Source organism: Rana temporaria, chromosome 8 (genome assembly GCF_905171775.1).
Source record: "Rana temporaria chromosome 8, aRanTem1.1, whole genome shotgun sequence".
Classification (NCBI taxonomy): Eukaryota; Metazoa; Chordata; class Amphibia; order Anura; family Ranidae; genus Rana; species Rana temporaria.
In genome coordinates, this window is record NC_053496.1 from 46082941 (window position 1) to 46107494 (window position 24554).

At 45.7% G+C, this 24554-nt stretch overlaps 1 protein-coding gene across 1 annotated transcript in view; it reads left to right on the top strand.

Annotated features, from left to right (window-relative positions):
* Window positions 1-24554, top strand: part of ZYX (zyxin) — a 51474-nt gene that overhangs the window by 16003 nt on the left and 10917 nt on the right. The window contains exons 3-5 of the mRNA XM_040361677.1: window positions 10603-10817; window positions 16151-16903; window positions 18128-18245. Of these exons, the coding sequence (XP_040217611.1) occupies window positions 10603-10817; window positions 16151-16903; window positions 18128-18245 (1086 nt within the window). The remainder of the gene's footprint in view (window positions 1-10602; window positions 10818-16150; window positions 16904-18127; window positions 18246-24554) is intronic.

A 24554-nucleotide genomic window follows, 5' to 3' on the forward strand; every position in this document is an offset into this window, starting at 1 on the left:
CTGAGAGTGTTCTCCAGAGGAATGCGTAGGAAGCTGATTCTGGATTGGGTGTTTTGTGGGATGGGTATGACGTCTTGTGGTCGGGCTGCGTTAACCCTTTGCGGAGTCAGCGGCACCACTTAGCATGAGTTCAGAAAAGTCCCACCTTGTTAATGCAGGTGGGGCAGTAAAAACAGGCGGTGACCCAACATTCCTGGAGGAAATATCTGTGAACGGCGGCATTGTGGCACAGCAAACATTTTATAGAGCAAGTCTCTTTTGGCAGTTGGTGCCGCTATTGGGTAATTGTGCCTGTGCTGCAACTGTCTTTAATGCACGCATTTTCGCTGTGATTTCACTAAACAGGAGGCGACATTTTACTTCCTAGCCATCTGTCAACCAGCTCCAAAAAATTATTCACAGCACATAGCTTTTCGGAACAATGCTTTTTCAGCCACCCCTGTAAATGAGGCCTTACTGTGTATGACAAGGAGTTAACAGCCAACTGTCACTTTAAAAAAAAAAGCAGCCAACTCTTTAAAAAAGCAGCCAAGTGCCACTCTTTAAAAAAAGCAGCCAAGTGCCACTCTTTAAAAAAAGCAGCCAAGTGCCACTCTTTAAAAAAAGCAGCCAAGTGCCACTCTTTAAAAAAAGCAGCCAAGTGCCACTCTTTAAAAAAAGCAGCCAAGTGCCACTCTTTAAAAAAACCGGCCAAGTGCCACTCTTTAAAAAAAGCGGTCAACTGCCACTCTTTAAAAAAAAAAGCGGGCAACTGCCACTCTTTAAAAAAAAAAAGCGGGCAACTGCCACTCTTTAAAAAAAAAAGCGGGCAACTGCCACTTTTTAAAAAAAGCATGCAACTGTCACTTTTTTTAAAAAAAGCGGGCAACTGCCACTTTAAAAAAAAGCGGGCAACTGCCGCTTTTAATCTTTAACTACTTAAGGACCTGCCACCGACGTTATACGTCGCTACTTTGACGTTAAATACTGTTGTTATGGCATCAGCTAGCTGCCATGAACCTGATATTTTTTAAAAACGGCGGACTGTCCTCTTTCAGATAAAAGTGATCTCAGCTGCGGATTCGCCGCAAGATCACTTTTATCGAGGGCGGGAGAGGGCCCCCCTCCTGCCATGATCTGGTTGTTTCCGCCGCTTACCAGAGCCGTTGCTAGCGGTGGAGCCGATCGGTTCCTCTCCCCTCACTGCCTGGATGCCAAGTGAGGGGAAGATGGGCCCTGCTCGGCTCCATAGCATTGGTGGGCGGGTCCAATACTCTTAAAGGGGATTTTTTTTTTTTTGTCAAATTACTTTTTTAACTTTTTTTTTGCATTTTAGTGTAAATCTGAGATCTGTTTGACCCCCAGATGTCATTTTTTTAAGGGGTCCTGCCATGTTTGTTTTTCTATTACAAGGGATGTTTACATTCCTTGTAATGGGAATAAAAGTGACCCACAGGGACAGTGTAAAAAAAAAAGTTAAATTAAATAAGAAAAAAATGTAAAATAAATTAAAGTGCACCGTCCCGCCAAGCTCGCATGCAGAAGCGAACACATACGTAAGTCGCGCCTTCATGTCAAAACGGTGTTCAAACAACACGTGAGGTATCGCTGTTATCGTCAGAGTGGAAGAAATAATTCTAGCACTAGACTTCACTGTAACTCAAAACTGATGACCTGTAGAAATTTTGTTGGCATTCCACGAGTGGGCGCAATTTTGAAGCATGACATGTTGGGTATCAATTTACTCAGCGTAACCTTATCTTTTACAAGATAATAGCGGAGTAGGCTGTCCTTTTTATTGTGGCGAGGGAGGCTGGGTAACCCTCTGCACACTGCTACAGTATATCCCCTTTCTAGAAAACTTTGCACTACAGAGCAGGGATTTTAGCTCACACACCTTGCTCGGCGCTGTACTTTGTTCTTCCTGTGCCTCGGCGCTGTACTTTCTTCTTCCTGTGCCTCGGCGCTGTACTTTCTTCTTCCAGTGCCTCGGCGCTGTACTTTCTTCTTCCTGTGTCTTGGCGCTGTACTTTCTTCTTCTTGTGCCTCGACGCTGTACTTTCTTCTTCTTGTGGTGCTGTACTTTCTTCTTCTTGTGGCTCGGCGCTGTACTTTCTTCTTCTTGTGGCTCGGCGCTGTACTTTCTTCTTCTTGTGGCTCGGCGCTGTACTTTCTTCTTCTTGTGCCTCGGCGCTGTACTTTCTTCTTCCTGTGCCTCTGCGCTTTACTTTCTTCTTCTTGTGCCTCGACGCTGTACTTTCTTCTTCTTGTGCCTCGGCGCTGTACTTTCTTCTTCTTGTGCCTCGACGCTGTACTTTCTTCTTCTTGTGCCTCGGCGCTGTACTTTCTTCTTCCTGTGCCTCGGCGCTGTACTTTCTTCTTCCTGTGCCTCTGCGCTTTACTTTCTTCTTCTTGTGCCTTTGGCGCTGTACTTTCTTCTTCCTGTGACTCGGCGCTGTACTTTCTTCTTCCTGTGACTCGGCGCTGTACTTTCTTCTTCTTGTGCCTCGACGCTGTACTTTCTTCTTCTTGTGGCTCGGCGCTGTACTTTCTTCTTCTTGTGCCTCGACGCTGTACTTTCTTCTTCTTGTGGCTCGGCGCTGTACTTTCTTCTTCTTGTGCCTCGGCGTTGTACTTTCTTCTTCTTCTTGTGGCGCTGTACTTTTCTTTTTTGTGGCTTGGAGGCTGTACCTTTTTTTTCTTGTGGCTCTGCGCTGTACTCTCCTTTTTTGTGGTGCGGTGCTGTACCTTCTTGCCACAGTGCTCTAATCCTTCCACATAAGCATAGTATGCCATTTTAAACCCCCCCCCCCCCCCCTCGGAGATACAAGTACCTGACAGTTTCATGACTTGCTGGCTTCTGTAGTTTTGCAGATTAGAATAAGGCCAGCAATCCTTATCTGCTTACTCGCTCCAGGTCAGTTACTCAAGAGTTGATTCAAGAGGATCAACATGACAGCCAGGCAACTAGCATTTGCAGAATGAGAATTGACAGAGCCTCCCTGAATGTTAAGAGGCTTTACATCCAATCTCTGAGGGCTGGTTGGTCATGTGTTTAAACTGAAGATCTGTTTTAGAAACTTTAGTTTAGAAGCTGCAATTCTCAGACCGACGTACTAGTTCTGGTGTTCTCAACCAGACTATTTCTTTGTCTAGGGAGGCCAACAGCTCCCATCAAAGAATTTTGACACGGGTGTTCTTCTCCCCTGAAATGTGACCTGTTTTCTTTGTGGCTGTGAACACTCTGATTCTAAATCGGTTTGTTGTGCCTGACACCTGTTTGGTTTGGGAGGGGCCCTATTTCCTGGAATGTCTCTGAGTTTGTTGAAGAAATTCTTGTCATAGCAGTAAGGGGACGGGCACTTACGGCTATTCAGGCCATTCAGATGGTGTCTGACCACAGTAAACAGACTTTGCTCAATGGATAAACAGGAGGTGTAGCTCTGGAAGTCTTGGGTTAGCCCATTGGTGCAGAGATTGGGTTAGCCCATTGGTGCAGAGATTGGGTTAGCCCATTGGTGCAGAGATTGGGTTAGCCCATTGGTGCAGAGATTGGGTTAGCCCATTGGTGGGCAATCTCGGCCTTCCAGCTGTGGTGAAACTGCAAATCTAATCATGCCTCTGCCTCTAGGAGTCATGCCTGTGATTGTCAGGGTCTTGCAATGTCTCATGGGACTTGTAGTTTCAAAACAGCTGGAGGGCCAAGTTTGCCCTCGTCTGGGTTAGCCCATTGGTGCAGAGATTGGGTTAGCCTATTGGTGCAATGATTGGGTTAGCCCATTGGTGCAGAGATTGGGTTATCCCCAACTGACACAGTGCTCTACATATTGTACACATCAGTCCCTACCCCATAGGAGCTTACAATCTAAAACTGGACATACACTATACAATATGGTTTTACAATCGCCTTCAAATTTACTAAAACCATGTAATCGAAGGAAGATCTATGAGGGTGGGAATGTCTGTCTGATCACTTGCCACTGATTGGCTGTCACCGTGGTCAAATGTTTAGAAGCTGGCCCTGCCAGCTACCGGTCATTACTAGAGGCCAAAAGCTAACCAAAATCTCGGAGCACGCAGTGACCGTGCTTTCAACATGGAAACATTGGTCGCATATGGGTGCATGGGCATCAAAGCCCACCCTTTTTGCCACCGCACATATGCGTTACATGGCCAGCAAGAGGTTAATAGAAGACGTGTAATTACTCGTATGAGGCGGCCCCATGCTGAATGAAGTTATTTTTTTTGTGTGACATCCGGCTGTTCATTTAAACTGCGGCTCAGCCGCGCTCACCGTATTATGACGGTAATATTGTAATCAGGGGATCGGGGAGCCGTGCAGCCGGATAATTAAGATTCATTGTCTCCCGGAGAAAGCTCAAGAGAAAATTAAAAGGGCCATTAAACCGGAAAACGCCAGTGACTCCAATACGAGAGACCTTCCAGTAACTGCAGGAACATTGCGTGCTTCGGGAACATCAACTAAAATTCAGCGCGACTTTTGATTGGTGAACGCCGTAGTCCTCATTCTGTTAAAACATTGTCCAAGGTTTGACGAGTTCGCAATAATCAAATAAAATTGGCGAACTTTGTTGTGTTCCTACGCAGCTTCAGAATCCTTTGCAGACGACGGGAACTGTAGACACGTTTTCATGTTATTTACGCCTTTTGTGAACTTTGCTGTTTGAGGAACTCTGAGGTTTTTGCCTGAGAGTATGGCGGCCCAGCGCGCACCTTCTACAAATTCAATAAGGACTTGCAAACCGCAGTGGGCAAAAGTTCCACTATTAAAGCTGAACTGTAGCTCTAAATTAATACCTAAAGCATTAAATGCAGTCATTTTAAAATGCAGTTGGTGAAAGTACCTATATTTGACCTGGTATCAGTCACTTGCGGACCTTGTACAGCAGAGCTCAGACTGGGGGAGAGAAGCAGTTCATGTAAATTGTGCTGTAGTGGAAGGAGCCTGCTCATAGGAGGAGAGGGCAGAGTGACAAAGAGATGCGCTTATCCTGGTGCTACTGTCTAATCACAAACTGGGGTAGGGAGAAGACCTGTTTAGTATTGCTTAAAGCGGAGTTCCACCCTAAAAACTAACTTTTTATTAACAGCTTGCCTTTAATGTAAAAAATAAATAAAACATTCTTAAATTCTTTTTTTTTTTTTTACTCGTATATGGCTGTTACTAGGCATATTTTGTAATCTGCCTAGTTCCCAGTCCGCGGTGGTTCAACTTCCTGTCCTAAGACCCCATTGCCTTCTGGGAAATGATGACACTCACTTTATAAAAACATTTCATTGGCGTCTGGAAACCAATGCAACTACAATTGGGGCAATAGAAAAGGAGAAAATCCCCCCAGGGAGGGGCTTTAACGGTAACAACTCAATTAATAATAGTAGTAATAGTAGTAAAAGTTTATTTCACAGTAAATACAAAAGTATCAATATTAAAAATCAAGGTTAATGGATAGGTGTCTGACTTGTCCACAGTGGTTCATTTAGGCCCTACGCGTTTCGAGACCTTGTCCCTTCATCAGGGGCCAGTGTCCGCGTGGAGTCACACTGTATATAACACAGATTAACATGTTTCAAAATATTGCATAATTACTTTGGATATCTATACAGAACCAGAGAACATAGAAACTGCACAGTACACATATCATACCCGTCACCATATATATGAACTCATGGCTGAGCCGGCAAGCATCAAAGTAGTGGCAAACGAGGCCCCTTAAGAGAAGGAAATGGGGCACATAGTGGGATAGGATCACCTTCCTTTCTCCAAGCAAGCCCAAGGTTGCCAAAACAGGGCACAGAACGTATGTGTCACTCCTAAATAAGCAAAAAAGTATATGTTTGAATAGGCCTATTTCTACGAGGTCTCTGGAATATTCATTGTATCAATTGTATGCTACAGGATTCAAAAAGGATCCCATCTAGATAACTATTTAAGTTGTAACCTGGGGCCAATACCTCCCCAGGTTTATTTACAGTATGACTCCACACGGACACTGGCCCCTGATGAAGGGACAAGGTATCAAAACGCGTAGGGCCTGAATGAACCACTGTGGACAAGTCAGACACCTATCCATTAACCTTGATTTTTAATATTGATACTTTTGTATTTACTGTGAAATAAACTTTTACTACCATTACTACTTATATTAATTGCGTTGTTACCGTTAAAGCCCCACCCTGGGGGATTTTCTCCTTTTCTATTCCATACAGGGGTGTTGGTAACACATATAGGTTTCCCTTTTGATGTTACTTTACAATTAGGGCAATACACAGGCTCCTGCAGATTTTCAGCCTCAGGTCCGTACAGATAGGGTTGCCACCTTTTCTTCAAGCCAAACCCGAACACTTTAGCGGCCTGGGACACCTTTGGGTGCCCCAAGAAGAGTAGTAATTCGGTGTGCATAGTGAGCAGTAGGTGTAAACAAAAAGCTCTTTCTGACATCATTGCTTTGCCCCCCAGTGATACTGAACCTGCCCCCAGACAGCCGCCCACAGCTCCTAGATGGCAACAGATTTGTGTGTAACTATCTTGGTTACTTGGGGAGCCACAGCCTGGTCTGAATAATGTGTCCAGGTTGCAGTCCGCCTGAAACCCAGACACAAGATTCAAAACCTGGACTGTCCGGGTGAATCCTGGACAGGTGGCAACCCTAGGTACAGACCTTCGATTATGTTGTTGGATGAAGTAATCAATGGACTATGAGTAGGGTGACCTTACCGCACGTGTGTTCTATGACAAACCATAAGTCCCTCTACTGCAATGGAATATGGGACTTGTAGTTTTTCCATTCACAGAGCCTGGAATTGACCAGTAAATGGATGGCACAGGGGTGTGGGTGGAGTCATGTACAGGCATACTGGATTCCAAAATATACAGAATGAGGGGTGTGAGCAGTTTGAGGGAGGGGGCTGCAGAATGCCATCATGTTTCATGTTGCACTCTAAATATGGATGTAATATGCAACATGGTATGAAAGGAGGATTTGGCCATCATGTCTCCTCCCCCTGCCGGACAGGAATTTTATCCTCTGGTAGAGGTGTGTTGATCTCAGAACTGGATGGACAACAATAACAAATCTATTGGCAGATAAGATGGCTCTTGTATATGTATATCATCTGTGTAATTGTCTTGTTGCATGGAGTTCTGAATGCCAAGCTGCTCATGGATATCTGAACAGAGATTGGACATGTGCATTGGCATCCGCAGGTAGGGGCAAGGGGGGGCAGGCGCCTCCCCTGGAATCAGGGATTTGCAAGGTCTCCGCCATAGGCGTGCACACGGGTTGTGCCCAGGTACGCACACCCTAATCACCTGAGCACAGCGCACAGAGTGTGAGCGGGTTTCGGGCTCTTAAACGCTCTATATGTACCAGCAGCCGGCACAGGAAGGAAGATTGCACTGTGGGTGGCGGCCGGCAGGGCTTTTCATCGTCCAATGTTAAGATAGCACTGGTCTATAGCGTCAGGAGTTGGCACACACAAAACCCCTCCTGCTGTCCCAGCTCTGCATATACCACAGAGGGGCGGGTTATCCACAACCCCTCAAGCCTGCAGCATGCATCAACAGGAGCCTATGCCAGGAGCCTGACCTGCCACTGTGAGTTATAGACGATTCTTTTCTGTGGTGGGAAGAGAGCTCTGTGGGGGATTGGGTATGCATACTGGCATAGCACATGCCTGGAATCTGCACCCTGTACATAGCACATGCCTGAAATAATGTCTGCCGTTTCTCCTTTAACAATATTTACTTGCGAGTCTCTGCTAAGCCCCTCCCCTTAATGACATTGTAAAAAAAGGGGCGGAGCATGGGCAACCTTAAAATGATGCCCCTCTCTGAAAAAAGTTCTAAGGATGCCCATGGACATGTGGTCAATGGCTTTTCGCCCAGAAACAATTAACTGGCTAGACCCTCACATCTCATATTTGGTATGGAGTGGCGAGAAGAGCGTTTTTTTTGAGTGGCAGAAAAAGTTTGGGCTTATTGAATTGGGTGTTCTACATTGTCCGATCAATAATTTCTTCACATCGTACATGATTAGGGTCCTACAGACAGGACACCAAATGTTCTTGGGATGTCCTTGTATGTGTGGCCCCTAACCATGAAGCTGTGTTTGCCAACCACCACCTGCTGATGGATCTCGTTATTGCTTAATGAACCCCCCGCCAAATACAACAGACATAAATGTTGGGGAAACCGTGTAAAATTGTATCTTTTTCCAATGTTGGTCAAGGGCACTACCATATTGGTTGCCACAGGGGGTCCTGAATCAACCTGTTATCTGTGCAGTTACAGCCTCTGGGAGTTCAAATCTTGTTTTCAATTACTCTTTCCCCAAGTGTTCCATTAGGAAATATATTTTCAAGTGTTCTTGAAAGTCTACTGATGACGGAGTCTTTGGTTGCAAGCAAATGTGCAGAATTCAGTCTAGTGTTGTGAAGGTGCAATTTTCTATTTTGAGAAAATAGAAAATCAGTATTATTCTAGTTTCTGTACAATAATGTTACATTTTGAAAATGATCATTGTAGAAATTGGGGGGGGATATGCCAAGTGTGTGCTGCTGGATTCAATGGATGCTGTCACATTGCGAAAATAAGGGCATCATTTCCAGAAACAATGTCATGGAGTTAAATGATGGCCTATACATAAGTAACAATATACATAATCAGGGGCGGACTGACCATTCGGGCACTGTCCGAGGGCCCCATGCCACTAGGGGGCCTCATTAGGGTTGCCAGGCTCGGTAAATCCAGGGACAGTATGTAAAAATGTGTGTTTTTTGTGAACCTCTGTCCCTGATCTGTCCAAAACCAACATGCTTTTAAATCACAAGATTTTAGCTGCCCCATCTCTCCACTGCCGCCTGGCGTGGATCTGTAAGCCTGGGGGCCCCATAATCTTCTATTCCCCGGGGGCCCCATGAGCTGTCAGTTCACCCCTGATAATGATATGGTTATAAATGGTCTCCTTCAGCTGGCCATATGTGGATTGCATTTCATCGATTCCTGCTCAATAGGCCAAAGTTTGTTCCCTGGTTGGCCCTACCAGCAACATGGAAATCCCTCTATCCATGCTGTTTAGCGTAGATGAAGGAATCGCGTATATGGGGAGATTTTGAGTGCACCTGTACCTCACAATGCTGTATCCTGGCCTAGGCCAACAAGGCCCAGGCCTAGGGCAGCACTTTGCAGGGGGCAGCACGGAAAGAGCCCCTGTCGGCTTGTGCTACACTGTTAGGCCCCGTACACACGACCAAACATGTATGCTGAAACTGGTCCGCGGGCCAGTTTCAGCATACATGTTTGGTCGTGTGTGGGCGCGAGCGGGCCGAATTCCAGCAAACATTTGCCCGCCGGGCCTTTTCCCAGCGGACAAATATTCCTGGACGTGTTTTAAAACCGTCCGCTGGAATCCTGCCCGCTCGGACATGTACGGTCGTCAGTACAGACCTACCGTACATGTCCAGGCGCCCGCTGTCCCTCGCATGCGTCGAATGACTTCGACGCATGCGTGGAAGCATTTTAAAGGCGGGCCGCCCACGTCGCTGCGTCATTGTCGCGGCGACACCGCGTCATCGACGCGGCGACACCGCGGACACGCCCCGTGTATTGTTTACGCGCGGACTTCTGTACGATGGTGTGTACAACCTTCGTACAGAAGCCCTCTGGCAGACATGTATGGTGAAAACGGTCCGACGGACCGCTTTCACCATACATGTTTGTTCGTGTGTACTCGGCCTTAGTGTAACGCAAGCAGCTTCTAATTTTGACTGTCCTATCAGCCTGGAACACAAACCTTCCTCACTGTGATATATGTTTTCTGCTGCACCATTGACATGGTTATATCTTCTTAGACCTCTCCATAAAATTATCAGAAATTAAAGTAGAACTATAGGCAACAATTTTTTTTGGATAGAGTAAGGGAGGGTTATAGCCCCTGTCAGTTTATTTTTTACCATCCCTGTCCCATTGCAGAGATTTCCCTTCACTTCCTGCCCCATAGCCAAACAGGAAGTGAGAGAAAATCTATGCAAATTAAGGGAATCCAATGCCCCCCCAGGCCCTAAGAACTAGTGTCCCCAATTTCAGGGTGGGACTTAAATATAAATGGGTGTGACCTTGACAGGAAGGGGTGGGTCATATTTAAATTAGGGGGTGCACGAGTTTAGTCAGGCCTAGGGCAGCACAAAACCTAAATCCACTACTGGTACCTCACCATACCCAAAAGTTGAATTCAGGGTTTTGCTAGACCCTGGCACCTTGGGCACTGGGCCCTGGTCTTGAGTGAAGAGCCCCAGGTCTCGGTTCTACAGTCACTACAAGGTGGGTAGGAGCACTTACCGGTGGGTTGTGTCTAGGTAAAAATAAAGTGGTTGAATTATCTGGACATATTTAAAGTGGATCATTATTTACCTTACTGGATCCTAGTGGCTAAGCTTATATATTCTACTAGTGTTGCAGTTGTGCATGTATAGCATTTATATTAAAGTAATAGTCACTTTAATTGATATAAATGTATTTGAACAATTTCGAGTACTGTCATTCCTCATGGAAATCCTTTATTTTGCTCTTTATTTGCCTCATTATTTGCTCTTTTTCCCCTGTAGAATTTATCCTGCCGCCTCCCCCTCCCCACGATGACTCCATCTTGAGCCCAGGGTCTTTTCCACCTCCTCCACCTTCCTTCAGTGATGATGTTCTTGGCTCCCCCACGTCTAGTTTCCCCCCTCCTCCGCCTCCTGAGTTTGCTGAACCCTTCCCGCCCCCCGCGGAGGAATCCTTCCCATCACCGCCCCCGCTGGAGGAAGCCAGTGATATTCAGGTAAGAGAGACCAAATAGGATTTGTTGGAAATTTGTATGCAGTATTTTGGAATCATTTCCTCCACCCCATTTTTTGGTTTCTAGAAGCCAAGTAGTACCATTTTTTTGAAAGCATCGTCTTGCCACCAAAGTTCATGCTTTTGTTAACTGACCAATAAACTATTATTTTTATTTGAAGATGAGTTGGATCAGGATTTCGGTAGATATTTAGATGCTGCCCTTTAGTTAGGAGGCTGCTTTCTAAGATCCAATGGATCTGAAAAGGAGGTCTCCAGAATGACAATTAAGTTTGGTAGAATGAAGGGAGCGGTAAATGTATGGTCAACAGTCCAGCTCAATTTTTATTGGTCATTCTGGGACAAACTATAGACCAGGGATCCTCAAACGACGGCCCTCCAGCTGTCTTCGGAACTACACATCCCATGAGGCATTGTAAAACTCTGACATTCACAGACATGACTGGGCATGATGGGAATTGTAGTTTCTGAACAAGTGGAGGGCCATAGTTTGAAGACCCATGCTATAGACAATGCATTTTGAGGGTTCTACTGATTCCTCTTGATCAGGGCTACAAATAACCTTTAGGGGGCACTATCCCTTCTAATATGATGGGACACTATTCCTTCAGTTCATACCAATAATGAGGCAGATTTGCTTCCATTGAGATCAATGATGGGACATTATTTCTCCCACTGACATCCAACGATGGGCACAAATATTCCCACTAACACCATTGATGGGGCACAAATATTCCCACTAAGGCCTCGTACACACGATAGGTTAACCAGAGGACAACGGTCTGAAGGAGGGTGAACTGGCCCTTTGTTTGAAAGGTTTAGGGATCCCTGTTTGATGATGGGAGAGAAAAAAAAACTAGATTGTCAACCATACATCTGGAGCTTTCTTCATTCCACCCAACTGCTGTTCTTTCAACTTGGAACAACATCGATCAGAGTATTTATAATCTACACTGCCTGGCTTGCTTCTATTAATTATGGAGGACAAAATAGATGTTTTGTGTTTGATGCTGCCTAAGTATTTATTGATTATTTTATCTGTTATATTATTGATGAAAATAACCCACTTGAATCCATTTCTTAAATGCAATTGCGTCTTTACCTTTTTCTATTTTTGAAGCGTATGTAAAAACAAGATTTATGCCGTTTGTAGATAGGATATGGAAGGTTTAACCCCCCCCCCCCAATCTAGTTTTAATCGGCTCTGTGTCCCTGTTGGGGGGGGGCTATACCTTGTTTATCCTGGTGACTATTGTCACTGAGACAGCAAATGGGGGGGGGGGGGAATCCAAAACTGTATACCAAAGCAAGGGGTAAGAGCAAATTTTCAATGGGGATAAATTCTCCCGGGACTAAGATGAAAATTACACTCCAGTTGGGGGATTTTCTCTCATTTCCTGTTGTTTCAAAAGAAAAATCCCCCCCGGGGGCACAGAAATCCAAAAATACCACGCTATGGGTTTTAAAGGGTAGCTCCACTTTTTGTGGGGGGGGAGTAGCAAATAACGAAAAAACAATATAGCGTATACAGGTCCATATTGTAATTGATTATTTTTTTTTTTTTTTTCAAAATGACCTTTCCTTTTCAATCTGCAGCTCTGTAATTTTCTGAAAATGCAATATGGCAACTTGGAGGTGTTCTGTACACAGAATGTTTACAGAACACTCCCTAGAAACATCATTTCCTGCTTGTGTGATTGGCTCATCAATTTTAAGATACTTATCAGATTTCAGGCAACCCCCTGCAAGAAAATGTAATTTTGGGTGAGATACTTTCAATAGGAAATCACAGCTAAAGGGATGCAGGCCCAGCAGCTTTCCTTATTAGTGCCCTGCAGGTGCAGCAGCTGACTGATAATTCTGAAACCACTCCCATTAGACTCCATTTCCCACATGGAGGCAGAAAAGCACACAGTGATTTATTCAGAATAACAAAAGGTAGGAATTTGCAACAAAGCTTGGTAAAATCCTTGCAATGTACAAGGATCACCCATGTTTTTTTCTCAACAAAAGTTACACTTTAAGGCCCAGATTCACGTAGGACTTACGCGGAAGTATCTTCTGATACGCCGCGTAAGTTCTCGGATGCGCCGTCGTATCTGTGCGCCTAATTCTCAATACAAGATACGCCTGAATTTTAGCTTGATCCGACCGACGTAAGTCTCCTACGCCGTCGTATCTTGGGCGCATATTTACGCTGGCCGAAAGGGGCGCTTCCATTGATTTACACGTCGAATATGCAAATGACCAAGATACGCCGATTCACGAACGTACTTGCGCCCGTCGCTGTAATCTACGCCGTTTACGTAAGGCGTCCGTCCGGCGTAAAGTTATTCCACATAAAGCAGGTGTAAGTCATGTTGGGGTATGGACCAGGGAACAGCCGTCTATTTTACGTCGTTTACGTAAGTCGTACGTGAATGGGGCTGGGCGTAGGTTACGTTCACGTCGTAGGCATTGAGCCGTCGTATCTTAGGGAGTATATGCGACGTGATTCTAAGCATGCGCGCGCATGCGCCGTTCGTTCAGCCCTTCATTTACATGGGGGTCATGGTTAATTTAAATGTAACACGCCCACTACCTTCCTACTTTGAATTAGGCTGGCTTGCGCCGGCCAATTTACGTTACGCTGGCGCAACGTAGGGAGCGAGTGCTTTGTGAATACTGCACTTGCCTCTCAGAGTTACGTCGGCGTAGCGCATATGAGAGTTACGCCGGCACAAAGATGCGCCGATCTACATGAATCCGGCTATAAGTCTCTATGAAAAAATGGCTATACATACACCTTTAAGTAGAACTAAAGGTAATACTTATTTTTATTTTTTTGGGGGTTTTGGCTATAGTGAAGAGGGACTAGAACCCCCTTTATTGCTGTCTGTGCCCCTGTTTGAGGAGATTAACCCTATTTGTCCTGTTTACCATTATCATTGAAGGTAAAAAGTAAAAGAAAACTCTAAATGTTGGGTTGCCCCCAGAGAAGTAATTGAGGTTTAAATCTTCCAATGGGGACACTAGTTCTGGTGAGCAGGGGGTCACCAAGGACTTACCTTAATTTGCAGGGATTTCCTCTCACTTCCTGTTTGGCTATGGGACAGGAAGTGAAGGGAAATCTCTGCAATGGGACACAGATGGTGAAATAAATATGACAGGGGTTATAACCTTCACTTTCTCTATCCAAAATAAAAATAAAAATAAAATGCTTTGCCTATAGTTCTACTTTAACTTTTGGATTTAACTTTTTTTCATGAGCCTACCATTTACTTTTTTGCTTTCCATTTTGATCTTCTGTGAACTGTGAAAAGATTAAGTCCTGGTACAGGATGGAAAAACAAAAATGTAATTTATTGTCAGTCTTTACAGTTACTGGAAGTACCGTAATGGAAAGTTGTGTTTTTGGTAAATTACTGAAAAGATGCAAAGTGCAGATATTGTTCTTGAGTTTTATATACACCCCTTATCTTATAATGTTTTGTTTCCTTTTTTAATGGTGGTGTTTTGGTTACAATGATTGTTTTTTCACTAACTTTTCTTCTTTTTCTTTCACCCCTCTAATTTCTTCCTGTTGGAAGTCCTGGCTGTGCTTCCTTTCATCTCTCCACCAGCCATGGAGAGTCTTGTTTCAGCAGAAGAAGGCTGTTATCTCTTATGCCGCGTACACACGGTCGGAATTTCCGACAACAAATGTTCGATGTGAGCTTGCTGTCGGAAATGCCGACCGTGTGTAGGCTCCATCGGACAATTTGCTATCGGAATTTCTGACAACAAATGTTTGAGAGCTGGTTCTCAATTTTTCTGACAGCAAAAGTTCTCTCTGTAGCCAATTCCGACGCACAAAATCCTACGCATGCTCGGAATCATTGAACTTAATTTTTCTCGGCTCTCGTGTTGTACGTCACTGCGTTCTTGATGTTCGGAATTTCCGACAACGTTTGTGTGACCGTGTGTATGCAACACAAGTTTGAGCCAACATTCTGTCAGAAAAAGAATCCACGGTTTTGTTGTCGGAATGTCCGATCGTGTCTACGGGGCATTAGTCTCCATTTTCTCAAATTTTCACCCCTGCAGGACCATTAGATTTTTTTAAAGGATGTTTCTTTATAGGCATGCTTTCTAACATGTGTAGCGCCTGGTTACGTTAAAGTACCGGTGCTATTTAAATTTAGAAAGGGATTAGAGTGTAATTAGACTCTGATCAAAATTGTTCAAAACAGGGTCTCTGCCTCAGCTTGACTGTGCTGTGGGCTCATTCTGTTGTACTGGGGTGTTCTTCCCACCTACAGTAGATGGCAGCAGTGGAGTCAAGGTTTGGGTGCTTTTCCCCAGCAGCCAATCGGGAGGGTTGAGCCTTGCTGTGCATGCTGGGGGAGGGTATTTATGGGACAGACGCCATTGGTTCTGGGTCTTCTTTGTTCAGTGTGGAACCCACCTTTAGGGTGACCACATCACGGCGCCCCGGCGTTATGGCCTACCCTGCCGGGACGTGTGTGCCACACGGTGTTCCTGGACCACGTTGGTCCGGAACATTTAAGCAGCGACGGGGAACCAGTGATCGACTGGGTTCCCACCTCTGATGATCCCAAGCGGTATAGCTGTATGGTGGGGAGTCCGTCTGAGGAGCGCCAATGAGAGGCTGGCGGTCCAAAAGGATTTAGACAAACCACCGGGGAGCAAGGTAGCTGGACACTAAAGGATTGATCACCTGTCAGTCGGTACCTGGGCGACGTTAAGAAGGAGATCCAGGCGTAATTGACCTAAGGAGGATTGCCTCCATAACGGAAATCAGAGAGGGCCTGTGGCAGAGGTGACGTTCATTCTAAGGAGGGTCTGTGGCAGAGGTGTCTCCCTGACGTTCATTCTAAGGAGGGTCTGTGGCAGAGACTTTTCCTCAACGGTTCGAGCGAAACTCTGGCTGCCAGGTCAGTGAGAGAGGCCTGTCCGGGTACGCTATACCCACTCAAGCAGGAGTGGTGCAGAGAAGTGTTACACTTAGGAGCAGGACTGTTTCCCTATTGCTACGCCTGAATTTGCTATTCTCCTTCCTTCTTTCAACTCTACTTTCCTCACCACAAGTTTTATTGTTTTTACCCGGCTGGGTTATAAAGAGCACAGCAAAAGACACTTGTTGCGGACATTCCTTTACTTCTGCTATATGTACCATTCACCCCTAGGAATTTGGAGAGCCATGAGGTAAATGTGCCACCCAAAACAAACCAGCAGCTCCTCCGGGGGTAGTGCTACACATATATACTGTATGCTTTTAAATTTACTTTAAAACCTGACTTTGATCTACAAAAGTACTTCACTCTTGGTTCACAGGTTCTACCACCACCTCCTCCGGCTCCACCTATTCAACTAGTAGCTGCACCAAAACCTGCTGCACCAGTTCCTTCCAAGCCCGCTCCCCCATCAACATTTTCTCCAAAAGCTCCCCCTACATTTTCCCCCAAGCCCGTTGGCCCTTCAACTTTCAGCCCTAAGCCCGCCGCTCCTGCACCAGTTGCTCCAAAGCCTGCTTCTCCATTTGTTCCAAAAGTCTCTGCTCCTCACGCATATTCTCCTTTACCACCTGCCCCTATCCCTCCGCCAGCTCAGACCTTCTCCCCAAAGCCAAGCATGCCATCGTTTTCTCCAAAACCAACTCCACCTCACACCTTTGCTCCGAAGCCTTCTGCTCCACACACTTTCTCTCCCCGGCCAGCAGAGCCAAGTTCAGAGGCCTCGCGACCACCAGAGCAAAAGTTTCCACCGCTGCAGCCTGCGGTGTCTGAACCTCCAACATCCTCCTTACCATCATCTGTACGGTCACCAGGATTCAACTATGCACATCAACGAGAAAGGCCTCAAGTGCTTGAAAAAGCCAGACCGGATGAAAATATCAGGGTTCCAGTCCCGCAGATGGAGTTCAGCAGAAATTTTGTGCCACCAGAGAGTGTTAAAAGCGGAGTGATAAAAGCCAATGGGACCTCTGTCCCTAAAACGCAACCGGAATATTTTCAGTCGCCAAGGCCGCAGTCAGATGGCGTGCAAACCAGAGGACCTCAGCCAAGCCTGCAAAGACCTTCTGAGCCAGTAAGGAACTTTAATATGAATGCTTTCAATTTAATGGGGGGCAAGCCTGTAAAGTAAAATCTACAGAGAAGTGAGGCAACAGTGGTTGTGGCAAGTTGTTTAAATTGTCCTTAAATCTCCTGTTTATCCTACAGTAGGTTGTCAGTCATCCCAGGAGATCCAACCATAGATCGCTCTATCTGGATAAAACTGTCTGGATTGGTTGGGCTTCTTCGGTTTAAATAGTATTTAAACCAAAAATGTATTTATTTTAATTTTGGGTAGTGTAGCAAAAGCATCCCTCTCAACATTTTCAGATGGGAATGAGGGACACCTACTAGCAAACGTATGTAGGCATAGGACACGCCCCCTTAAAGGAGAATTAACCAAAAAAAGGTAAATTAAATCCACAAGGGCTTTTTTTACCACGACTATTCCTTTTATATTAGCTTTTAAAATTTACAAATGCAGCAATTTAGAATTTGGTTAAATGGTTTAGCACTGGGAAACACTTTTTGAAAGATAAAAAGTGCATATTATATACAACTTTATGGATCAGACCAAAATGAGGGGGCTCTTTCCCCCTCATTTTGGTTTGATCCATAAAGTTCAGAGGCCTCGCGACCACAGACAGAGGGGCATTGCTCCAAATCAGGGACAGTCCCTCCAAATCAGGGACAGTCCCTCCAAATCAGGGACAGTTGGGAGCTATGAGCAAAAGGTTAGCCTTGTTGGGTTTTTACTGCTTCCCGTTTGTCCTATTGACCATTGTCCACAGGACTGAAAGTGAGGGAAAATCCAAAATGTTATCTTTATAACTAAGACAAGAAGAGACACTTGTTTCAGAAACAAATGTTTGAAGAGGATGTCTGCTATGTGAGATTCGCTCCCTTTCTGTGGAGAAATCGTACCAATTGGATGCAAAAAAGGCCCCATAAACATGATGGGATTGATCTACTAAAAATGGAGAGTGCAAAATCTGGTGCAGCTGTGTATGGTAGCCAATCGGCTTCTTACTTCAGCTTGTTTAATTAGGGTTTGACAAAAAAACCTGGAAACTGATTGGTTTCTATGTAGAGCTGCACCAGATTTAGCAATCTCTAGTTTTAGTAAATCAACCCTGATGTGCCACTGTATATGGCCATGTGTGCTCTTGTGGTTGTCAGCCAGGAGAAATTTCATTGGGCAGATGAATTGTTTGTTGAGGGTAGGCAATTATTTTAATGTAATGTTGTTCTCTTGCAGAATCGGACTGCTGGCGCCACTACCCTAAACATGAAGGAAGTGGAAGAGCTGGAAATGCTGACTCAGCAGTTAATGCAGGAGATGGACAAACAGCCCACAGGAGAAGGACACGTCATGGGTACATTTTTTCTTTTTAATCACTAAAGCTTCATGGTGTATGAGTGTCTTGTCTTCCAGTATTACTCAGGCTTTAAAAAGAAACCTGACCCAAGGCCACTGCTGACAAAAGTTTGAAGTGACCCTTATGCCACGTACACACGGTAGTTTTTTGTGATGAAAAAAAACGTAATTTTCTCTCATGGGGGAAAAAAAAACGACGTTTTTCAAACTTAATTTTAAAAAAACAACGTTGCCTACACACCATTGTTTTTTCAAAATGCTCTAGCAAAGCGTGGTTACGTTCAGCACGTACGGCCGCACTCTGTTCCATTCAAGCTCGTGTCATAACTTGCTTCTGAGCATGCGCGGGTTTAAAAACGTTGTTTTAAACGTCGTTTTAGCCTACACACGGTCATTTTTTATGACACAAAAAACGACATAAAAAATTGAAGCATGTTCAAATTTTTTTGTCTATTTTCAGAAGACATAAAACAACGTTTTCCCCACACACAGTAATTTTAAATGACGTTTTTAATCATTTCGTTTTTTTTTCATCACAAAAAACGACCGTGTGTACGCGGCATAAGGCTTCAGAACATTCTAAATCACTCCGTTGGAGTAAAGCTTGCAACTAGGACCTTCAGACCACCTGCTGGGCTTGCTTATTTAGGGTCAAAGTCAAAAGCTGGCCATAGACTTAGGGCTCTTTAACACGGAGCGGATCCGTATTGATCCGCTCCGTTAGCCCGTTTGGCTCAGCGGGGATTCCTCCGTTGATCCCCGCTGAGCTGTCGGCTGACAGGGCGGTCCCCGCACACAGTGCAGAGACCGCCCTGTCTCTCCTCTGCTCTCCCCTATGGGGAATCGGATGAATACGGACCGTCTGTCCGTATTCATCCGATCCGATCCGTCAGACGGAAGAAAAATAGGGGTTTCTTCCGTCTGAAAAACCGGATCCTGACGGATTGAGGCTCGTTTTGTCAAGGGGAATCGGGTGTTTTTTTTACAATCGAAGCAGTACTTACCGTTTTTAGAGATTCATCTTCTCCGCAGCTTCTGGGTATGGGCTGCGGGACTGGGCGTTCCTACTTGATTGACAGGCTTCCGACGGTCGCATACATCGCGTCACGATTTTCCGAAAGTAGCCGAACGTCGGTGCCCAGGCGCCGTCTAGAGCCGCACCGACGTTCGGCTTCTTTCGGCTACTCGTGACGCGATGTATGCGACCGTCGGAAGCCTGTCAATCAAATAGGAACGCCCAGTCCCGAAGACCATACCCGGAAGCGGCGGAGAAGATCGCTCTCTAAAACGGTAAGTACTGCTTCGATTTAAAAAAAAACTACCCTATTCCCCTTGACAAAATGAGCATCAATCTAATGTTAAAAAATTTTTTTCGGGTGAACTCCCGCTTTAATTTCAATTTCATTGTCATGAATATGCATCAAGTCTGTCCGCTTACCTGATCTCCATGTGTTGTTTAGAGGCAGATCCTGTTCTGGTTTCCCTTTTTATCACTTCCTCTTCCTGTATGGCTCCACCCTAGTCCATCCCAGGAAGCCTATATTAACCTTTGCTCTACAGGTCTGCAGTGCTGTTCAACAGTGTTCCTATGCTTAGTTCCTGTCTGCAGTGTAATCGCTAGTTCCTGTTTGCAGAGTGCTACGATCATCTTCCGTGTACCGTTTTGGCTTGTCCCCGACTTCCTTGTCTGCCTGTGCCCCTGACTATTTGCATGTTCCACGGTTATCCTTGTCTGCCTGTTGCCCTGACCTCGGCCTGTCCATCACCACTGTTTGTCCTGCTGACTGCTTCCCCCTTCTCCCTGCGGAGTGTGACTTGAGGAATCTCGGGGATGCGACCTGGACCCAGTTGCGGCCAAGACCATCCCTACCATCAAGGGCCCTGGTGAATACAAAACTGGGTCTTAGACTCCGCGCCCTGGGTGATCTTAGGTTCACGCTTCGTCTCTGCTAGCAGCAGTCGGCCATAGGATTCACCACCCTGTGGTGCATCCCTGACCCCTACGGGGTGCACTTGTCACCTGGCCACAGGTGACCTGACATTCATTCTAATTTAATGTTTTTTAAATGGTAAAAATGTATCTAGTGATGCCGAGGCTCCATAGTTGAAAGAACTAAAATACAGTAAAACCTTGGATTGCGAGTAACTTGGCCTGAGAGTGACAAGACAACATTTTTAAATAGGTGTTAACTTAATATACGAATAAGGTATTCCAATGCGAGTAGCACCACATCACAAATGAGTATAAAAGAGAAGAGAGGCGCCTCTAAGTGTAGAAATATGGTTACATTTAATGAACTTGCGACTTGGAATCCAACTTGTCGTGGGACATGTGAAATCCCATTTTAGTCAATGAGAGCGGTCTTAATTAGCACTACTGAAGTCACTCCGACTTTATAAAAGATTCCTGTACTACTTCAAGGCAAATTCTATGCAATTCTAAATTCTATGCCCATAGACTTTAATGAAAGTTGCCTTAAAGCAGTGCTTCTCAATTATTTTCTGTCATGCCCCCCCTAGGAAGAAGAAATCATTTGCGCCCCCCGCGCGACTGTAAATAGTATAATTTGTCTATAAAATTGTTATAAGTACACCTCTGCATAACACTGTATCCACATATCCCCCCACACAGTATTGCCCTTCTTCACATATCCCCCCCCACACAGTATTGCCCTTCTTCACATATCCCCCCCCACACAGTATTGCCCTTCTTCACATATCCACCCACACACAGTATTGCCCTTCTTCACATATCCCCCCACACACAGTATTGCCCTTCTTCACATATCCCCCCACACACAGTATTGCCCTTCTTCACATATCCCCCCACACACAGTATTGCCCTTCTTCACATATCCCCCCACACACAGTATTGCCCTTCTTCACATATCCCCCCACACACAGTATTGCCCTTCTTCACATATCCCCCCACACACAGTATTGCCCTTCTTCACATATCCCCCCACACACAGTATTGCCCTTCTTCACATATCCCCCCCACACAGTATTGCCCCCATCACATATCCCCCCCACACAGTATTGCCCCCTTTACATGACCCCATCACATACCCCCCCCCACAAAGTATTGCCCCCTTTACATGACCCCCCTTTTCCCCCCACAGCACAGCCCCCACTCCTCGTCCTTAACATTTCCATATATTTTTCCTCCCTTCCTCCCTCTCCACTCCTACCTGTAACTTTTCAGCGCGGAGAGCAGGAGGCGGGACATTCGTCAAGTGAAGCCGCAGCAGCACTGGGCGGGGCGGGGAGACTTTTGGGCGAACTGGTGATTGGCTGCTAGGACCGCCTCCTAGCAGCCAATAACCTGCCATCCAACATGACAGGCTGCTACCTCTCTGGTCCCGTCCCCCAGTTCAAAAATGTCCCGCCTCCCGCCGTCCGCTCCTCTAACAAGCGGAGGAGGCTGGCGACAGAAGCGGATACTGTGCAAGACTGAAGGGAAGGCTGGGAGTCAACATTAACAGTAACCTCAGTGGCGGTGCGTCCATAGTGGGCGCAGGAGCACCGCCCCCTCTCTTGCACCCATCAATCAACAATACAAAGATTCATGCACTGCATGAATCTATGTATTGTCACCGCTGCTGCCCCCTATTCAGGTGTCCGGCCCCCTGTTGAGCACCGGCCATCTGAATAACAGCGGTGGGTGTGTTTTGGAAGTGCCTGATTAGAGCCAACGGCTCTGATAGGATTCCTGATTAGAGCCTCTGGGCTCAAACCAGCTTCCAAATGGTTAACCAGAGGGCGCACTGCTGTGCGTTCCCTGGGTAAACAGTGCTGTGTTAGGGAATCATTGACCCGCCTCTCAGCCATTCCGGTGTTACCGGTCACCTGATTGGCTGAAGCGACGGGCGAGCAGAGATGACATCGAGTGAGCGTGGAGGAGGTCGGCTGACCCGAGAAAGGAAAGTGGCGGGATTTGATGGGGCAAAGTGGCGGGATTTGATGGGGCAAAGTGGCGGGATTTGATGGGGCAAAGTGGCGGGATTTGATGGGGCAAAGTGGCGGCGTTTAATGGGCAGCGAGGCTGCAATTAATATTTTTTTTATTTTTTCGTTTGTTTGCGCCCCCCCCCCAAAAGTTTTGAGCACCAGCCACCACTGAGTACCCTTATTTGAAAACGCCTTTATATAAGCATTCTGAGGGTAACAAAATACATTTGGCCATATAGGACATCACTTTTTGGGAGCACTGTCCCTTTTAAGGACTCTGTTTGCAAAAGTCAGTGATTTAGTGATTGCGATATTGTTGTCTGTGGTCATTTGCATGGTGCTGTGTGCTGGTTTGGTTGGTATGTCAAAATTACATTTATACTGATGAATACAAATGGTATTTTGTAGACACGTGAATTGGATCTGGAGTCCTTTAATTAAATCTCCTTCTAATTGTTTCCATAATAGAAATCTGTTTACTGGTTCTCACGCAGATTAGCCGCTGTAGACCTGCTGTCAAACTTTTTAATCTGGACCTGCCAAGTATTAGTGGGCCCAGATGGGAAAGGAAGCCCTAAAACATTATTTTGATTTTCATTAGTGGGTAGTGTTAGGATTTATGTCAGCATTTTACAGTTCTGTTTTGATTTCTAGTAAGCTATACAATGTGTGGGCCTGTCTGTTCTACTATCAGATTGTATTATGTGTGGTCATGTTAAAGAAGCCTCACCTGTATCTGCTGGCGTCTGCCTGTAGTGCTTGTTAGAAATCTGTGCTGCTTATAAGCAGGTGCCCGTCATTTTACCAGCCTATAGGTGGCATCACGCTGCTATTACAGATGGGGCGTGGTTCGCTGAGGGAAAGTGTCTTCCCCTACCCCACTGGCCTTCTTGGGGAAGAACATTGTCCGATTGGATGTTGAAATCTCCAGAGACCTTGGTGGCCATCTTGATGGGGAACCTGATAAATGAGATGCCCTGCGTCATTCAGGCGCACTTGGAGTGGAGAGGCAGGTTAGGGACTACTAAGGTAAAGCATTCAATGCAAGCAAATGTTCTGGTGAGTAGGGATGGATCAGGGGTGTTTCCTGCAATTTGGAACCCTGTACAGTGTCCAGGTCTTTTTTTTTCTCACAGAATAGGTGCAGGAACTCACCTTTTTGAGTCGCCTCTTGTTTTTGCCCCCTATTCACATATGAGCACTGTCCCTTAGTTCCACCTTCTATCCACCTCCCAGTACCAACCCATTTAGAGACTACAGAACCAAGTATCATTTTGTGGTGCTAAGTAGTTTGTATAGAGTTTACTGATAACAAGCAACAATAGACCCCCCCCCCCCCCCCCCGAAACAATAGAACTCATGCAAGCAACGATGGATCCACCCACGCAATAATAGATCCCCTAGCAATAATAGATTCCTCACACATTATACCCCCCTCCCCTAGCAACAATGGACCCCCTGTTTATAAAGTACATCCCCAGCAACAATACAATATACCCCCAGGAAAATGGCAGATTTCCCAGTAGCCAGAATCCAATAGATCCTCCAGGAGCCAGCATCAATAGACTTCTCCCTCAACAGTAGATCCCTCCCAGCAACAATTGGCCCCTACACAAAAATAGATCCCCATCAGCAATAATAGATTCCCCAGCAGCCAGCATCTATAAATCCTCCAGCACCCCTTGCCATTACATTCATTCAGTGTTGGAGGTGCCGGAACTGCGTTCCCTCATGTTCCCGCTGGAAACAAAAAAAAGTCCTGCTGGTGCCTAAACTAGGAAAGTGAAATCTCCCCATACATGTCAATGTATATCTAGTAGAATTAGCCAGATTCAACTGGACTGTTCTTCAGTGTTTTAGATGTTTCAAAGCTTAACCCTGCCGTTCTCAACCAGGGTTCTGCCAGAGGTTGCAAGGGGTTCTTTCAATGGTGGTTGATCGTTCTCCCATTTGATGATGCCTGCATAGTTCCTGGGCCAACACCACTTGCCAAAGCCAGCAGAATGACACACCAGTGATCTTTTAAGCTGTATGTATTGGTGGCTTGCTAGCCACCACTTTAAGGGTTGCATTGTTCCTACTGACTACCAATGTGAGAGACATTTTCCCATTGACCCCCAATGAATTGGTTGCAGTGAGAGCTCCTCGGGGCCTAAAAATTATTTTAGTGGTTTCTCTAGGGTAAAAGCTTTTCAAAAGGGTGGTTTATCCAGACTACTTCTTCATTTTTAAAGACTGTCAGAAATATACCTCAGTATTTATATCCATACACCTAATTCATCCACCATGGAAAGGCAGATGATGTTGTCCAAGGACAGGATGGGAGACGTGAAAGTTGTGGAACCCATTTAGATTGG